This window comes from Ochlerotatus camptorhynchus, unplaced genomic scaffold (genome assembly GCF_037179485.1).
Source record: "Ochlerotatus camptorhynchus isolate MF236.1 unplaced genomic scaffold, CSIRO-AGI_Acam_v1.1 ptg000070l, whole genome shotgun sequence".
Taxonomy (NCBI): domain Eukaryota; kingdom Metazoa; phylum Arthropoda; class Insecta; order Diptera; family Culicidae; genus Ochlerotatus; species Ochlerotatus camptorhynchus.
Window position 1 is genome coordinate 7,407,827 of NW_027040560.1, and position 19,979 is coordinate 7,427,805.

Below are 19,979 nucleotides of genomic sequence, written 5' to 3' on the forward strand. Positions count from 1 at the left end.
TAATAACTTTGCACTCTTGAAGCGATCCATAGAATGAAGTTTGAGGTTGCAGATTCGTAGCACTTAGAGAATTTGAATTCAGACGAAAAACTGAACTCATTTTTGGGTCATAAAAAAAAAAACGAACTGAGAAATGATCCCGGCTCATCTTTGGCTTTTAGTGAAAAATTGTCTTTGGTGTTAATTGCTATGTTGAAATATAACTACCGAATAAACTAAGATAGGATGAATGTCCCTAATATTGGGCCCATTTATAAATTTTCTTTTCATTTCGTTTCGTACGGTTTAGACAAAAATTTGCAGGAGCAAAATTTGTGATTCCGGAAAATGTTGATGTAAATTATGAAAAATTTAGAATTCATATGGTCTTACAGAATCACACGTTTACAATAATTATAAGCAGAATTAAAAGGGTGATTCCAACACAATGCTGAGGATTGTTCATAAAAGACATTTAACGGAATTCCGAAAAAAAATATCATAAGAATCGTATTCTAAGGATAAGAATTTAAAAGAAATTCTCAAGAAAAGTTCATAGAAAATTCAGAAGTGAATTTCAAGGGATTCTGGGAAGAGGTTTGAGTTCAAAGAAAATTTTGAGAAAGGTTTCAAAAGCATCTAATTCTCAAAAAAGTTCCAAAGGAATTTTAAAAAGGATCCCAAGATAATACTAACACACCAATGCTTGATCCAGGCCTCCGCTGTTCGGTAATGTTTGGAACTGTGAGGAAACAGTTTGAAATCAGTGAAAAATTCAAAAAATGTTAAAATTTATTCTGAGAACATGAACAGACGCTCAGTTAAACGTATTTCATTTTCATTTTGCAGCGTTTGGTGGGGCAATGGGAGCGCAAGTCAATCCAAAGCCGAGGATAAAGGAAGGGAAATGGCTGAATAGTCTATGCGGACCACTTGAACGCCATGGGAAAAGGAAGGGATTGAAGAGGTCGGTTATTTTGTGTTGCAAAATGTAAAGAAACCGAAAATCCATCTCTCTCTGATTTATCCTTTCACATATATACCAAATTGATATTTTAAAGCAACCATCAAAATAAACAGGCAATATATGAAAAGGCTAGTTGCCTCCCTAAGCGGACCCCCCGCATCTTAACTCTTTTGTTAATCTACTTAAGGTTGTTAGACTGTCTAAATTTTCTTATTTAAGCTCGTTTGATGATATGATATAATGTCTGATGATTATGATAATAACATGTCTAATTTAATAAATAATTGAAATCTCTAATTTACCTAATCAATCATAACTCATGCTTTATTAAGTACCTAAACTGCTATGTAATCTAAAATTTAACGTGTTTCAAGTAATTTTGACTTTGATTTATATTTAACTTATACATATATAACATATATAACATATAAACATATTTTTTCAGCAGAATTGCTTTACAATGCGTCTACTTTGTAGACAAAATATGACATAAGAGTAACATTAACATGTTGATCTCCAAAATTTCATGAAATCATGAATTCGTATAAAATCAAAGAGTCTCCAGCAAAAAGTGAGCCTAAATATTAGTATAATATGTCGGAAAAAGAATATATCAATACAAGAGACCTAAACAGGAGAATTGCAGTATTTAAAGTTCTTTGTATGATCCTGGAGTTTAGATCTTGAAGTAAGACAAACAACATTTTGTGAGTTACTAAAACAGATTACTAAAATGTTTATCATTCTCCAAATTGTCCTGGAGATCTTGATTACGAAGAATTACTTTATATGAGAACAACAATTTTTCCTGGAGATCACATTACCGATTCCATATACCAAACTTCCACTACAAAATAAGCCGCGCACATTTGCCCCCAATCCTTGTAAATGGAAGTTTGGTATATGAAATCGGTAATGTGAATGGAAGAAGTGTATAGAATTCAGAAATAGAAGTGGTGAAAGTGGGCGGTCAGTATCACATTACATTATGTTTGGAGAAGAACAGGATCCGGCTAAAAATTTGGTGTGATCCATCCATTTAGTAAAAATTAAGTTTATTACAGTATATAACATAAAATGCATTTATAAATGCAACTATATTCAAAAACTTAATACGACAGAGCATCGTTTGCTGGCTGTGCCGCGGCGGGTATTGAGCGAAAATTTCAAATTTATCAATATATCCAGTTCAATAGCTACCATGCAAAGTCTATAAGATATCATGGTATTAATATTTACACCCATTTTTCTCAAAAGCTAAAGAAAAGCTCCGACCGAATCTGTTTTTATCCTAATTCGTATGCAAAAGTAAATTTAATGGTGTTTCAATGCGTTAGGACGAAACTAGAATCCGTAGGCCGAGTTTGGAATCAAGATGTTCTGTTAGATTTTTAACGACATATCAAAAATTTTTGACTCTGTATAAAATCTTACGTATGGAAAGGTAAATACATTTGATAGTCATCTGTGGTAGAAACATCCCATTTTGTGTTTAAATTTGCTCGAAATTGAGAGTTACCTCTGTGGGTTGTGTTTAGTAGGCCCAAACTTAGTTCTAAACCCTATCAAGATTTAGATTTCATTGAAAATATTATCAATATTTGCAAGCAGCTCTCCTCGGAATTTCTCTTTGATTAATTGATTTATCAACATTGAAGAGATTTTCTGCCGCAGGCAGGACATTATGCGTAGTCAGTTATCATTAAACTTCAACCATATGGCTACTTCACTTTTAATCCTCCTCTGAATTCCCTTATAATGCTCCGTGAAATGCCTTCTGATTTGCTTTAGTTCCCTCGAATTCTACTCACAATCTTCATACTAGTCTTCTGAACTAGTTTGGAATTTATCTTTAGTTTTCCTTGAAATTTTCTTTAAATACATCTCTAAATTACCAGTAATTTCTAGTCAAATTGCTTTGGTCATTCAAATCAGAATAACTTTAAAACTATTCTTAGAATAGCTCTACGATTCTCATATATTAATTTGCCATTCTCATCATAATTCTATACTATAGAATTATTTACCATAGATTGAGAAACACTGCTATAGACAACCTTGATTAAAACAAAGTTTTTGTATCTATATAAAAGTGTATTTTTACTTTATGGAAGATCGTCTATCAAGGACGTATATGAAAATTAGACCTTCGTTAGTTACTATATTCAGCTTGGTGGAACAGTTATGTGGGAGAACTTAATTCTATCAATATTGTTGATTAAAAAGGTAGTGACACACTTTGCTCCCCTTTACGTCATCCAAACAGCTTAAAGTTCACCATTGAAATAGATAATATCTAACCTCAAAATCATGCTGTATTTTTTTTTGAAATCCGAAAACTGCCAATGGCTGTCGGCACATCATTCGATATCATTTCATAATTGTTATTGTCACTAGCCACTTTCTCAGTTGCACAAGACTCAAAAACAAAAAACCCGCAGTCCGGCCGCCCGTCTCATATATAGCGTATGTGTGCGAGCCAGGGGGCAATTAGGCAACCATTCTCTCTGTACCAGCAGCTCCGGCTGACGGCCGCGGCGGCGGCTCGTTGCTTTATGGCATTAATAAAAACTCTAGTTTAATGTTTATGACCTCCGAAGTTCACGTCTCCTTGGACGGGTCATGAAGTTCGAACATCATCATAATCATGCTCGCGCCGAAAAAAAAAAAGAGAAAACCGAAATAATGACGAGCGAACATATTGGCGTCATCTCATCCCCGTTTAGGATCGGCAGGTACTCATATCCGCGTGAAAGTCCCGATCTCGCGCGTCGCACAATTATTCAATCGGATTCGGTAATAAGATGAGTCAATCTTGACCCTATTTTGGTCGTTATATACACGGTATCATGCTCGTTGCGCGCGGGTTATCGGTTTCGAGCGGTTTGGGTCGCGCTGCTTTTGGTGTCCACATTCGCCGCTCTTTCCCTGAACGATCGTTGCCAGTGCGAACAAATTGGACAAATTGCGTCTTGTGTTTCGCGAATCTCTGAGCCAAGTCCGGGCCAGCTTGGGGACAAACATAAGCCGCTTATCATGTTTGTATACACCGGTAAACCAACAGACAAAGCTGTCGAAACCAAATTCCATGCTGGCTGCGGCTGCGACGGCGATGCATACATCCCCGGGGTTGCTAACGAGTGTGTTGAATACTCGAGAAACGGGACAACATTGTCACTGGTTGGTTCAGCGTAGAAAAACAAGATTACCTTTCGATAAATAGTGGGACGTGCAGTAAATCTACCGTTCAATAGCGATAAATGATTACAAATCTATCGAATCAGTCGATTGGAGAGAAGATTTGTTCAAGTACCAGAAGTGCCAGCTCTGTGGAATTAGCGCTTCATCATGTGAGCATGCGGATTATTTCGAGCGCAGCTGTAATTGTTGTTTGTCGTGTGCATTGTTGACGATTAGCAAAGCTACAATGTCAGGCAGCAATTCCGATGTTACTTTAATAGACCAATACTATTTTTTTCCTTGATTTGTTTTCCGTCGATCTTGTTTTCCGTGCTGAGCACCAATGCCAGGGAGACAGCTCCCACACCTGGACCCTACCTATCGACCCATGAACCGGGCGTGATTAGAGATGTTATGCCTCAGAACATCCCGGTGGCGTCGACTGGGGTTGAACCCAGGCCTGCTGAGGTGAGATATAATCACGCTTACCACTACACCACCGGCGCCGATAATAGACCAATACTAGTTGAAATAGGAAAAATGATGATATCATTTTATGGCTATAATTTGATTTAATTTCAGTTGTACTTTATTTAAAAGCTTTTAAAACATAACAGTACATTGAATACAGAAATGTTTCCTCTGTCGATCAATATTCAAAGCCTGTCTTTACCAACCTTGAGCATTGAACCGAGTACTTTGCGCGATGAATTTCGTCACGGTACACTGATATTAATATTTTATTCATGATTCCGATGTTTATTCAACTAACTAACTTGGTGAAGAAATTAGAATGTGTATATACCAACCATGCCTCAAAACACCACGATTTAGGTTCGTTCGTCACGCTAGTGCTTGAACATTTAGGGTTAACTACCCCATTTCCGGCCTATTAAGCACAACCCGCACTTAGTCTTTCTTAATCTAGCGCAGTTTTGCACCAAACGGAATGTTATTATTACTGATGGCTTCCAAATGTATTTACCTTTCCGTATGTACCGTAAGATTTGATAAAGAGAAACCAATCGTTGGGATATTGTCAAAAGTCTAACACTGCTTCTTGACGCCAAACTCGGCCTACGGATTCTAAACTCGACCTAAAGCATTGAAACGCCAATGAAATCACTTCGGTCTATCGAATGAAGATAAAAAGTGATTCGGTCGGAGCGCTTCTTTTGTTTTTGGGAATAATGGGTGCAAACCTTCACTTCACGCGTTCTCACTGACTTCGTTCCGTAGCTTATGAACTAAAGTATCGTACCAAACGCACAATTTACTTGTTAACTCTGAAATCAAGTATTTATTTGAAGTTTTCTGCTCGATAGGCCCGAAATGGGCGCTTAGGCCGAAGTAGTTATCTATCAGTCGAATAAACATCGAATTCATGGAAAAATCACACATTTACGAGAATCACAATAAGAACTGCCCGGTGCGGCCCCATGTCTGATATTGACCAGTATTTCTTGAAAAATTTGAACTTAATTTCTCGAAACTACCAAAGCTTTTAAAAAGAAAGTAGGTATGGTAATACATTTTTAAATCATGAAATTTGTTAAGTTACGTGTAATTTTTTCGAATTCATAGATTGAGCATAGACATTCTATTGGAAAACAATGAGATCAACGGAATAAAACTTCGATTCTTTGGATTAAGACATTTTTTAAGATAACATGAGAAAACATTTTGGGGCTAGGCATTTTTTCTGACTTCAAGATTTTTTTCTAAATTTATTAATTTGTACAGGCTCAATCGAATAAAATTTACAGAGCCAAGTTATTATTTGCGTTATTCATAATTGATGTCTTAAATCTAGAGTTAAAGGAATTGAACCGAGTATTCGGGGTTGTATCGAGGTTAGTGGAGATTTACAATTGTATAAATAGGGAGAGAGAGAAGGAGATTTAAAATATGTATGATGCAAATATTTTACTATTCCTGAAACTGACTTCATATATGGCGTAAAAAACATGACTTTTAGAAACTAGGATTCTGATACTTAGCTACAAGCATAGAAATATGATCAGAATGCCAAATAAGTTTAGCAGAATCGCAGAGCAATTCTGGGGATAGTTTTAAATTAATCCTGGGTAGAAAAACCAATGACTGTAAAATTCAGATAATTTTGATATGCATGTCAAGAAATTTTAAGGAAAATAAAGATGAATTTATTCCACACTAGTTCTGAAGACTATTATGGGGATTGTGAGTAGAATTCGAGGGAACTCTAAAGCAAATCAGATGAAATTTCAGGGTGCATTAAAAGGGGATTCGGAGGAGGATTCAAAGTGAACTAACTCTATGGCTGAAACTTAATGATTATATAACTGACTACAATCCCGAAACTACGCCTAATGATCACCCACGGCTGAAAATCTGTTTAATAATGTCAGTCGGTAAAGGCGCAACTACACAGCAAGGCCATGCTGGAGGTGGCTTGGTTCGATTCTCGGTCAGGTAAAGGCATTTTTCTGGTTGGAAAATTTCTCGACTTCCCTGAGCATAGAGTTATGATTGTTCTTGCCGCACAATTATACTAATGCCAAAATGGTACAGGCATCGAAAGCCCTCTACTAATAACTGTGGAAGTGCATCTAGAACAGTAAGTTGAAAGCACACTATAAGCTAATATGCCATATGCAATAAGCTTGAAATACGATGAAGAAGAAGATATCAATTAAGCAAAGATAAATTATGAGGAAAGCTGCTAGGAAATATCGATAAAAGTTCCAAGGGAATCTTATTATTAATATTGCTCCATCAATTATTTGTAGAATTTTAAACTAGTTTGAAAGGAATTCCTAAGAAAATTCATAAGAAATTTGATTGAGTATTTGGCAGGACATTTTAAGCATATTTCCAAATAAACTCTGAGTAGCCTTACAGGAGATTTGAATTAAATTTTTTCCAAGGGAAATTTAAGGATAGTTTCAAGAGAATTCAAGGAAATGCTGAGAATTATCCATGTAAATTTTGGTATAATACAATCCTTTAAATTTGTCGAACCTCTTAACGGAATCCCTTTATGAAGAGCTTTGAGTGTGTTGGTTTATTTGCTTTAAATTCCGTTATAATGGCTTATTTTTTGACAGATACGCGTATTTCGTCTACTACTTTCAGACTTCATCAGTGCAATACACTGATACGGTACAATACTAAATTTTAAATGGTATACCAAAAGATTTCCGATGAATATTTGAAACGCATTGTTTAGCAAATTTTGGAGTGGAATTATGGCAAATTTTTGAATTATTAAGCATATTTAGATACATTTAGAGGACATTTCAAGAATTTTCTTGTGGATATTCCTTAAGGTATCTGCACAAAATTGCACAACTGTTATGGAGAAACAGCCGATGACACTTCCAAGGAATTCCCGGGATTCGGGAAATATTTTTATTTTTGTACAAAGTCGAGAATGGTAATAAGTTGAATTCATGGCAGTTATTTATCAGAATTTTTATTTTTAAACTTGTGGAAAGAACATTATTAAGAGGGTTTTTAACCGATTAATTTTAATATTTTTAGATCGATCAGATTTAAGAAAGAAGAAAGATCGATCAGATTTTTGACGTAGGACTACGTCTTTGATTTCTATATGGGGGTACACTTTGTGAAAACCGAAAATGGAACATGTAACAAATTTAGAAAGATTTTGAACGTTAATAACTCAGCTGCCCCTGGTCCAATTTCAATATTTTTATCACTAATCGATCAGAAATATGGCTACGCATCGATAACAATGCTTCAGAATGTTTATTTTCAATAAGAAACTATTGAAAACTGGTAAATATGCAGTATTGTCCAAACCGGTCGAATTAACTAACAAATCCACCAATTACCTACATGCATATGCTGCTTCCCCAGCACAGTCGTCAGAGAGTAGTAAGTAGACGAAACAAGTCGAAGTGGCATTCGCCTCTGATTCTCGGGCGCGTACGAATAGGGAGGATGGAATTGCGTAATATTTTGCACACTCATCGCCATACTCAGAACCACACGCTCCCAACGACCACACCACTGCACAGTGGTTCAAAACCCCCCAAAACGTGCGTTTTTTATTTTTCGGTATGAAAACGACATTTTAGAAGGATGGTGTCTTGAGAAGAATTGCAGAGTTTTCAAAGGGCTATCGTTTGGTGCTGAGATATTGCTGATCTATCCACCTAGAAGGGCAGGGCAAAATTAAAATTTTACAAACTTGCTCAAATCATGTTGGTGTCTTGAGCAAAGTTGTAGATTATGTCAAATGAAACAACTTTGCTGAAGACATCAACTTCGTAAAACGATTGCGTAATGAGTTAACAAACGTTTTCTTTAAATCCAAAACCTCAGCACCAAACGATAGCCCTTTGAAAACTCTGCAACTCTTCTGAAGACACCATCCTTCTAAAATGTCGTTTTCATACCGAAAAATAAAAAAACGCACTTTTTGGGGGGTTTTGAACCACTGTGCACTGTGTGGTGGTGTTCGGTCGTCGAAATTAGTAGCAGCAGTAGCAGTACTTTCGGCGTGTGGCGTTGAAAATTGTTCTCCAGTAACAACGAAAGGCTGCCTGCAAGCAGCGAGCTGCAGAGCCCTAATAAGCAACCATCAAAGGAGGAAGAAGCTGCACCGCTATGCTATGGATCGGAATCAGTAGCTCTTCGTGAGTCGCTACGGGTCGGTCATCTATGCCAAGCGTGCCACCATCGCTCCAAACGACATACAGCTCGACAGCCTCATCCGTGTTGAACACCCAGCTCAGAATTACCCAACCATCACTACAAAACGGTCCTTTTCAGGGCCACCAAAAATTTGTTAAAGAGTATTATTTGGACGTTGGTCAAGGTCATCAGTTCCCGCAATCAGCTAGCTATCAAGGCGCAATCTGTCGATAGAAGGTGTGGAATTGTAGGCCTGAATATATTGGTGCAATTAGTTTTTCCTCGGCTTTCATTCCGCACGATTCGTTTATTTCGTTTAATCAATCACCCTTGTAATGACGTCGAAAAGATTGTTTCAATCGGCGCTTACATATTTTGAAATTGTGGATTATAGCATTTATTGTATGTTACCAAAATTTATGAATGGTTTGTCACTAAATGTTGAGATAATTTATTGAATATTGAATTATCACACTGTATACCAAGAAAAAGCAGCCTGTTTTTGAGTTTTTGCCTGTTTTCAAGTAAGGAGTTATCATAAAAAACAAATCACCAGCTGGTATTTCCCGGTGACGGAATCAGTAGCCCTTTTCTCTTAGAGTATTATTTGGAATTTGTCAAGGTCATTAAGATAATTGATGATTGATCAATTAAAAGAACTAAATGTTCACATTTGTTCCGTCCACTAGCGGTCCTACGTCAAGCTTACGTTCGTGCCCCTAGGCACAGACCCTTCTACTTTTTTTTCCCAGCTGCTCCAATATATCGGTATCACGCTGTAGCTGCAGGACAGCTTTTTCGTCAAGACTTGACCCGTTTGTTTAGATAAAATTTGCTTCTATCTTTTTACAATATCAGACGGAGTAGCGTATGTTGGCAGTTCAAACACCGGCCCTTCGCTCATTTTCAACTTCTACTCAATTTTCATACTGCCGTATTCTAACGGAACTATCTACCTACCCTCTTCTAAGATCATTATCTAGCTAATAAATTATAACACTAAAGCTTCATGTTAGATAGCATTTCCAACCAACTCTGAAAATCGCAAATTTCGCGTATGAAGTAACATAAAAACACTTTGAATGTAACAACTCAAGGCGGGAGTAGCCGTCAACAATGCTGATGATGGTACAGCACGCAACAACCACCCTACACTGCTTTCTCTCTGAGATGACGAGAGGAGAAACACAATAGTTGGGTAAAGAAGAACTGCATTATATAACACACCATCGACTGGAAATGCTTTCGGCAACGTGGGGCTTTAGGTAGTGATGAAACGTCGCTAGAACTATTCCACAGCCGCAGGCAGTATTTGAGTAAAGTCGGGCGCACACTTTTTGCCTGTAGATTTGAAGACATACTTCAAATCTCCGCGTGCATCGCACGGGTTAGGCAAAAGGTGTGCGTTTGACTTTATACTGTCGCATAAATGACCCTTCGCTCATTTTCAACTTCTATTCAATTTTCATACTGCCGTACTCTCTAACGGAACTATCTACCTACCCTCTTCTAAGATCATTCTCCAGCTAATAAATTATCACACTAAAGCTTCATGTTAGATAGCATTTCCAATCAACTCTCTGAGTTTGAACACTGTTTTGTAAACCAAAATTTGAAGACCCTTGAACTGGACTGGTATACAGTCATGATGAAGAACTAAGATAGATCTAAGTACTGGATTTTTTTCCAAAACAATTTTGAGAGATTTTAAATTGAATTCTAGAGATAACCAAGGTGTTTCAGAAACAAAAAATCACGAGGAGTTTTGGGATGAACTCTTAGAGAGTTTTGACTACAGAGCTGGTAGCGATCACTGCTATCAAAAATAGTTATTTTAGTGAACATGTTGAAGAAATAAGTGACCAAATAGTGACTTATAGTTGTAAAAATAGTGACTAAATAGAAGAAAAGTAGTCATTATGATGGCACACCAAATAAATGTTTGATGTTTTAGACATCAGTCAATTAGTATCTCATGAACACTTATGTACGATATGAAGCTTTAAAGCGAAAGATTCAATAGAAAGTTAAAGTCTAAACCCACGGAATTAGCTAGGGTGTCTACTAACTGCAAAAACCTGGAAAACCGACAATCTTCATGAAATTTTATTTTTTAGAAAATAATGAATTTTAAAATACAAGCATTTATTTTTTCTCGTGTTTTTCATTCACACTTTGAACTTTATAGATCCACAGTGGATTAATCTTGAGTAACAAGTAAATTAAAAAAAGGCTTGAAATGTGTGTGTTTTTTTAGTTTTAGAACATGCATATTTTCTAGGAATTTTAAATTTGAACTAACTCTGGACTTAAATGCTATAATCTTCAAGAAATTTTCAAGAATCTGGTGTCAAATTTTATGCACAGTTTTAAAGGCTCGTGGAATTTTATTATAATTTCTAAGGACCTCATTCCAAGGGAGTTCTGGGGAAAAAATCTTGCAGAAAAACATCAACTGCAATCTGCGTTCAAGGTAGTTCTGAGGAATTTTAGATTTCATGTGAAGATTTAAGTATAATTTCCAAAAACCCTGAATTTAATTAAAAGTTAATTTTAATGAAAACTCTTAGGAATTTCTGAGGAGCACAACTCCTGTGAACTTCAGAGGAAAATTCCAAGGACATTCTGAGGATAATTTTATAAAGTTTGTGGGAGAAAAAGAATCCGTAGCATAAGACCTTGGATTTTTTTTAAATACTAAAAGGAGGATTACAATTAAATCTGAAAATAACAGCAGGACATCTTAAATGAAATTGGGAAAATAAATTCAGGAGAGTTTGCCAAACAAATTATGAGAAGAAATCAAAGGAATTTGTGTGGAGAAATGCCAATGAATTCTTAGGAAATTTTAATGTGAGTAGAATTCCAAGGGAAGGAGTGAGATTCAAAAGGAAATTTGAAATGAATTCAATTAATATTCGGAGAATTGTTCCATCTTCTTCTTCTTCTTCGCATTTCAAGCTTATTGCATATCGCATATTAGCTTATTGCGTGCTCTCAACTTAATGTTCTAAATGCACTTCTACAGTTCTTAATTGAGAGCTTTCGATGCCTGTACCATTTTTGCATTGGTATAATTGTGTGGTAAGTCCAATCATACTTCTATGCCCAGGGAAGTCGAGAAATTTTCCAAACCGAAAAATTCCTAGACCGGACCGAGAATCGAACCAAGCCACCTCCAGCATGGTCTTGCTGTGTAGCTGCGCCTTTACCGACTGAGCTAAGGGAGGCCCCAGGAGGAGGAGAATCTTTCCAAAGAGCTTCTTATTGTGACGAATTTCAATGTAATTCCAGGGAAAATTAAAAGAAAATTGAATTATGAGGATAGCTTCATCGAAATCTTGGGGAATATTTCAATGGAAATCTTCGTTAAATATGGAATGGACAATTATGAGGTCTTCAGAACTACTTGAAAGTTCCTAAATTTTTCCTGAAGTTAATGAAACTACCTTGAAATTCTTTTGTAGTTTGAGAAACTAGCCTGATGCTCACAATACTTTTCAACAAAATCTTAAACTCCCCTCAACTTTATTTGACTTCCTAAAGTTTCCTAAATTTTTCTAACGATTATCGATCTCCTCTAAAGGTTCAACAATTCGCTGAAACTTCTTTAAAATTGATGTGGTTTCTCTAATGTTAACGGAACAGTACTGAGGTTCCTTGTTTTTTTTTTGGAATTCTGAAAACTTCTCTTAAGTTTTTGCAGTTCTCATGAAGCATGTTGTACTGCGCTGAATTTAATTGAAACGTCCTAAAAATGTTTAAGCTTTAGTGAACTTCTGAACTTATGCGAAGACCTCAATTAACTTTTTAACTTCTCTGAAGTTATCTGAAAATATGGGAACTGCTCTAAATTTCCCACTAATTTTCTGAAACTAATGGAACTGACCTCCCCCTGAAATTCCTCCGATTTTCGGAGCTAACTAAACTTCTTTCAAATGCTCCCGCATTTTGTTAATGTTCATAAAAATTCCTGAAGTTCGCGGATCACCCCTTAAGCTCCATAGATTTCTATGAAGTTCTCGAAATGTTTCTGAAGACCACTGACCTTCAGTGAAGTTTTCTAAGTTTTCCTTAATTTCTGGAACTTTTGTGCTCCCGCAATTTTCATGGAATTAGAAAGAAATAATGACTATAGTTCTATGATTTTCACTGAATTTTTCTGAAGTTCATGAATCTTCCCTTAAATTAAAGATACTAATTTAAAACTTCTTCAATAGCCTAAACTTTCCTGACGATGACTGAATTTCTTTAAAGTTCTCTAGACTGCCCTGAATTCATCAGTATTTTTTAAGAAACCGCAACTTTACTGAAATTGATTGATTTGTCTTGAAGTTTCGACAATTTTCCTTAAGTATTATAACCATTATAAACGCTCACTAATTTTTCCTGAACTTATCTATGCTTACCTGAAGTTCTTCAAGAATCTCCTTAGTTTCTCGAAACTTCTTTAAAGTTTCTACAATTTCCTTGAAATTATTTGAACTGCCCTTTGATTCTCTGATCTGTATGATGTTCTCTAAGCTTCTCTAAAGCTCCCAATTCTAAAGGAGATCTCGGTTTTGCTCAGAAATAAATCGAATTTTCGTAAACACCTTTAAATTTCCCTGGAATCCTCTGGACTTCTGTGTAGTTCCTGAAATATTTCTGAAGTTTTCATAAATTCTCTGAAGGTCTCTGTGCTTGCTTGAAATTCTTGGAACATCTTAAAGGTTCTCGATTTTTTTCAGGAATCATGGAACTATCCTGAATTTTTCTCAATTTACTATTATAGATCTTAAAACTGCTCCAAAAGTCTAAGCTAAAGTTACGGGAACTGCTCTTAAGATCTGGAATTCCCCAAAGAAATCTAGATCTAGCTTTTCTGAGGTGCTTAGAACTTCTTTAAAAAAAATCAGTTCACTTAACACCTGGGAAGTTCTCTGAAATTCTAGGAACTTCATAAAAGTTTCTGAAAATTTTCGGGTGCTAAAAGAACCGCTTTAAGGTTCTTAAAGCATCCAAAAAGTTTCCTATATTTTCAGCGTGTTAAATTCCTTTATGTTCCCGCAGTTTGTTTATGGAGCTTCACTGAAATTCTCAGCATTCCCTTTCATTTCTCAGAGCTTTTCTAAAGTTCCTACAATTGTTGTGAAGTTACGGGGACTGCGATCTTCATGCTTATCTTTCATAAAGTTAATTACGAACTTGAGATAAATCATTTATTTTTTCCCTTAATTCTGGCACTGCGAAAATTCTCAATATCTAGAAACTTGTACATTAGACTGATGCAAAATTTGAAATTTTTGCTCCACAGTGCTTAAACGGTTCCAAATTGGGTTCTGGATAGCCTCCTAAAATTTGAACTACTTTAGTAAGAAACTGACTTAGCACAAACCATTAAGTTTATATGGAAATTACTATGGCATAACTTATGTTTTTGTTTATATTTATCTAACAATTCACCACATCACTACGCTTTTGAAAATGATAGCAGTGATTGTAGCAAATTTTCTCAGCTACAACTTTGTTGGAAACCACGTTTCAATCAAATGTAAGGAACAAAAGTTGTCAATGATTCAAGTCACTGATGTCTTATGATTATGCTCATTCAACTGTTCAGCAAGCAACATTGGTGTTTCTGGCGCGAAGAATAGAGCACAAATATCATGGCTACTATGTCACACTGCAGAATACAGTGTTGCCCGCAGAACAGCTGCTTGATCATGCCATAAGATTATCAATCTCTTAAACAAATAATATCAATTTAATTGGACATTTGGCAGAAAAACGATATTCCGCAAAGTTGTAGCTTAGAAAATTTGCCGTAAGAAAAGTTATAGAAATTTTCGAAAAAGCAATATGGAAAATGGGTAGAAGACAATGAACAAAAAGTTTGGTTTTCCCATAGTAATTTCCATATAAACTTCGAATAGTTTGTGCCAAGTCAGTTTCTTACCAAATGAGTTTAAATTTTGGGAGGCTAATCAGGACCTGATTTGAAACCGTTTGAGCACTGTAGGCTCCAGAAAATAATCTGCTGCCCTAATAATAACTCATTTAACCTAGTGTTTTCTACGGCTTAATTTAAATGTATAAGTATCGCTAAACCTGGAAAATTTCAAATAATTCCGAGAAAAAACGAGAAATTGGTAATTGGGGTTTGCTGGTCACCGTGATGTTGGCAAGTTGGACTAGTTGGTACCCCTCCTCAAATAGTCCTTGTACATAAATTCCACTTTTATTATAAGGAATTAATGATTACTATTATAATTGCTAATAGTATTTAACCAATAATTAATCAAGCGTCATAATAACTTTTGAATTACATTAAGCATCTATTGTTACATTAACTATCAAGCAATAATTGCTCAACTATTAAAACCACTGAGCTACTCAGGCATGTAAAACAAAATGATTCTATATGCTATATGCGAGTCTTCCTCCAGTAATCCAGTGTGCCCTGTACGATTGCAACTCAAATTAACTTGACTATTTCCTCAACTCAGATACAAATGTAATTCCACAATTTGGCGCCCATTTAAGATAACATATAATAAACCGAAGGGAAGTTTACTGTTTGCTAGTTAGTAGAATATAAATACAATTATTTGTTTGAAAGAAAAAAGTTAAAGTAGGAAAAATGATGGTCCCAGTACGACGATAAATCATGTTTCAGAGGCACCGTTCAAGACCAGGTACCATCTAAGCCGTCACTTACATTATTCAATACACTTTCAATTTGAGTTTAACGTTTAAAGTTGTTATCCTAAGCGGAACCCCCCGTCTTACGAATTCTGCCAAACATCTCTATGCCTAACTCCTATCAAGCTGACTTGTTTGCGTCCGTTTCGAGGAACACTCTTCGGTGACTAAATGCTTGGTCGGGTCCCGAGATAAAACATATGTTGTTGTTGAAGAGTGGTTTCCCTAAATTGTTTGATAAAAAGTATTTTAGATTGTTACTGATTTTGTTCATATGGCAGTGAACTTCGGTGAAACCCGCCAGTATTAAACCTGATGTCAGTGCCTTTATATAAACGTACTGCGACTTGGCTGAGACATAAAAGAACAGAATGGTTGATAACCATCACCCGGAGCTATTGTCGTGGTCGTGAAAGCATACAGCAACTTTGGTAAGCTGTTCGATAGCCTATGGGAGAGAAACAAATTGACACTGCTTCTTGACTCCAAATTCCTACGAGATTAAAGTTCGTAAAAACGGCAATGGATTTATTGTGTTCTATGGAGCAAGGCTGTTAAATTTGTTTTTGAAAAAGTGGGTCTAAATAAGCTTACTATGCGTTGTGATAGACTGTGTATCGTAGCATTTGAAGTAAAGTATCGTTTCAAACGTATGATAGGGAAAAGTCATGGGAACCTTTTAATCCTTCCACACCCTGGCCTTGATATTACGCAACTTCAAGATTACATGGTGGAAGAAAGATTAAGAATCGCTGTACTGCAGCAGTACATACTCATTCTGAAGTGATTTTATTATCAACATTTTCAGCAAACTTTTCCCGCTGGGACGTAATAGGATGGAGAACCCCTAAGGAAACCCTATTTCAAGCAGAGGGGTTTTTCTCAAGAAAATTAATGAGAAATCCATCCAAAAGATGCTCATGATGTGGAGGCATCATACTGCAAAAAATGAGCGTTGTAAATTATTGTTTACCCCATGTTTCGAGCAGGGAATCGGGGGATGGGATGCGGAAGCGATACCGTTCTCCACCCTACGTGCATTTTGGAGACTTTATAACTTTATGGCGCCATCATTAACCAGCATTACAGTATCGAACTGTAATCGAATACAATCAGTGGCGTCGCGTAACCTCACTTTTAAGCTGTTCAACATCTTTGAAAACGTTATTTAGGGTCATGTTTACATTCAATTCAATTTCAAAAGGCATAGGGTCTTCTAGTTTCACTGATTTGTATCCTTTGGAACCAATATTGTTTTGTTTGTTTACGTTTTGGGAGTTGTTGAACAGGTAGATTTAGGTTAGGGCGACGCCACTGAATACAATCCTTAATTATGACATTTCCTCCCCTCATTGGGTCGCAAAACCGTAACCACTCAAACCGATCCGATCTAATACCTGGCCTTTCTTACCTTGACCTTTTCCAGATATCTCTCGAGTTCGGCGTACGGGTCCTTGCTATTGATCACGTCCAACTCGTTGGTGATGTTATTGTTGTTGTTGTTGCTATTACTAGTTGTCGTATCGGCACTGCCAGCAGATGCTATCATCGTCGTCGTGGTCGTGGTCGTTGGTGATCCCAGCCAGCCATCAGAAGCAATCGTCGATGGTATTTTGCACATCGCTGCCGTATGATCGCGATTAGTGGTGGTACTGGTCGCGGTGGCCGTCGAACTAATAGCGTTTGTGGTAGTAGCAGCGGTAGTGGTGGTAGTGATGGTGTTAGTATTTGCAACATCCGCGTCTATCACATTGTTATTTTCGGTATTGGAATCACACTGCGGTAACATATTGCCAACATTTTTTGAACTCATGGACGTTGCTTATCAGCATGTGAGTTTTCCTCATAATTTTCGATTCCGGATAAGCTGTTGGACACACATCGAACGCCAAATGCTCGCCGCTCATATGTCGTTGGATAAATACAGCAGGCAGGGGCACGGTGGTGCTGGGTTTATTTTATTTTATTCTGCTTCGTTTCTTTAGTAGCAGCTAGCGAAACAAGAAGTCATGGAGCGTGACGTCATTCGGCAGCAATCTCGACTCGAAATCCTTTGACAGCTTGGCTCGTTCACGTTCAGCTGGTACACCCAAGATTCGATCTTTACTTTTTCAAGTGCTTCTCGTTTGTGTGTTGTGTGTTAATCTTTGCTAGCTCAAGCTGCTTGTACAAGCATCGTCGTCATCGACGGCAAGTTCAAGTATGCGATTGAAAGTCGATGGACGATAATTCGCTGCAGCAACAATCACTGACACCACCTGCATTGCTTGCCGTACCAATTATACACCCAAGCTGACATATATTCACGATCAGATCATCGACGCGATCATCTGCGCTGGAATTGCCAACCACGATGACTCCCTCGCTCTCACTTCTCTTGGAATCGGACGGATGAATCAGCCAATTCGCGCAACGCAATTGACTTCAAGATTTCACTAATTAACTCTCCAGCCGACTCAAGGGGAGGAATAAAATGATCCCACTGTATGAGGCCACTTTGGAAGAAAATATTGTCTCTGCATTTACGAAACGTCGATGCGATCGCTCTATAGTCGCATTCTATAAACTTGATCCAGGCAGCAGCACTCTTTCTTCCCTTCTTCTGTTTTATGCTCTCTGGTTCTTTCTCGCTCCTTCTCGGTGCCACACAACTTACACTCACTTTATGATCTATGCTCTATGGTACACTAAACACACGCACGCACACCCCGAATATCGCTTTTGTCTTCCCAACCCAACTATAGCTGTTCGATCGTCAGCCGATGCGCGATCGTGGGTTCTATGCTTCAAAGCCTCGATAATATCACCACTGTGGTAGACCTTCCGTACTGGTCGTCCCGCACGCCAATTGCATTCTTCTCACATCTGCTTCGCTGCAAGTGGAAGGTACTGTAACTGCAATAAACTGTGCGCGCGGCTATGAAGCGATTATCACACCCAAAAACACGGATCTCTAAGGTATAAGCCTGCTATCAGTAGCACACTTTTCCAACACACTATGCACTACGAGTAGATCCCCCTCCCTCTCGCGTTCTCACTCTTTCTCTCTCTCTTGCTCAACCCACCATCATCGTCACAAGGTAGCCAGAGGAAAATCAACACAGCCTCCACTGCGAGGGGGAGGCCTCGGACGCTTTACTCCGCACAAAACGGTCCACAAACAGCGGATACTATACCGAAATTCGAAAAAAATCTTGCTAGCCCCGAAAATGAGCCCAATTAAGCCTCGAAATTCGACATCAACAATGTGTAGTAACACATAGAAAATGACGAAATCGGTTCCATACACTCGACCGACGACGAGAACCGGAGGGAGCGAAATAGCACAACAAACAGCAGCGCTTAGCTTCCCTCTTCTCCGACCAGACAGACAGGGACGGGACGACACAACACACAAACACTAAACGGAACGGAAAACGGTACGACGGTCCAATACCGGGTGGCAGCAACGGCTGCGGCAAAGGGGAATGCGCGACGGCGATGAAAAATAACATATAAAATATGTGTAGAAAAATTGTGTATGCGCGCACAGCTATCTCGACGACTGACTCCTAGGGGGGCCTCCCTTCGCTTCGACTCGTCAAGCAGTACTAAAGTGTGCGGTGCCTCACCCAGCGCGTTTCTATGACAATGTGGCGGTCGGGATCGGTGCCGAACTACGACACACTGCACACTGGTTTGTCTCGTCGCTGGGGGCTGTTTGAGGTATCTGGTTATGCGGTGATAAGCGCTATCAGAGGTGGAATATTTGTTGGGAAAAGTTGGTTGGCGAAAATGGCACGGAATACGAGGATGATCATCAGTTATGCTGCGTCGTGAGACATCTGTCTGTCGGTTTGAAAACTTGCGCACATAACTTAAGGGGGGATTACACGTAGTTGTGGTTTATCGTAGTTGGTGATTTTAGTGGGTAATGATTTTTCAAACATTGCCAATTTACCGTCATATATTTTAGCGGAGGCATCGTGTTCGGAGTGTTAATTAATATTTTAAGTCCGATGTCTCGAACATTTCTTTAAGTGTAGATTTGTTGTTACTTTTCCAAAGCACCAAAAGTTCAGGTTTAGATCTATAAAAAAAAAGCAATATCCTTGAGTCTACTAATACTTCAACATGAAACCAATTTTAGAAAATTTTTCAAATTGGGAATATTGAATGCAAGACAGCCATGAACTCATCTTAGGATAGTTTTGCAAATACATTCATTTGGCATTCTCTTATCATTATATTCTAGCCAATCAAGAGCCATGTTTTTTTTTTGTTTAAATCTGAAATCTTTAAAATACGCATTATTTGAAGTTAAAATCTTGCTAGAATGTGAAAATTTATAATTGGATTTTCGCCTGTATGAGTTGTTGTTGTTTGGAATGAGCAGAAGTAATCAGGCGTCCGTGTAGACCAGTTGAGTGTGAAGTGCAGTGCAAATAGAATACGAGACCCCCCCCCCCCTTGTGGGGATTGGGGTGGAAAGCCTGCCTCCGTTCAGGTAATTGATTTTTATTATCCTGACGGTAATTTCCCTGGC

The 19,979-nt window shown here is 37.6% G+C and overlaps 1 protein-coding gene across 1 annotated transcript in view; it reads right to left on the reverse strand.

The window, feature by feature from the left end:
- cv-c (crossveinless c) overlaps positions 1 to 19,030 on the reverse strand; it is an 86,963-nt gene extending 67,933 nt beyond the window's left edge. Inside the window, exons 1-2 of the mRNA XM_065217067.1 lie at positions 18,878 to 19,030; positions 16,866 to 18,327 (exon numbers count right to left, since the gene is read on the reverse strand). Of these exons, the coding sequence (XP_065073139.1) occupies positions 16,866 to 17,267 (402 nt within the window). The 5' untranslated portion in view covers positions 17,268 to 18,327; positions 18,878 to 19,030. The remainder of the gene's footprint in view (positions 1 to 16,865; positions 18,328 to 18,877) is intronic.
- Positions 19,031 to 19,979: the final 949 nt, after the last annotated feature.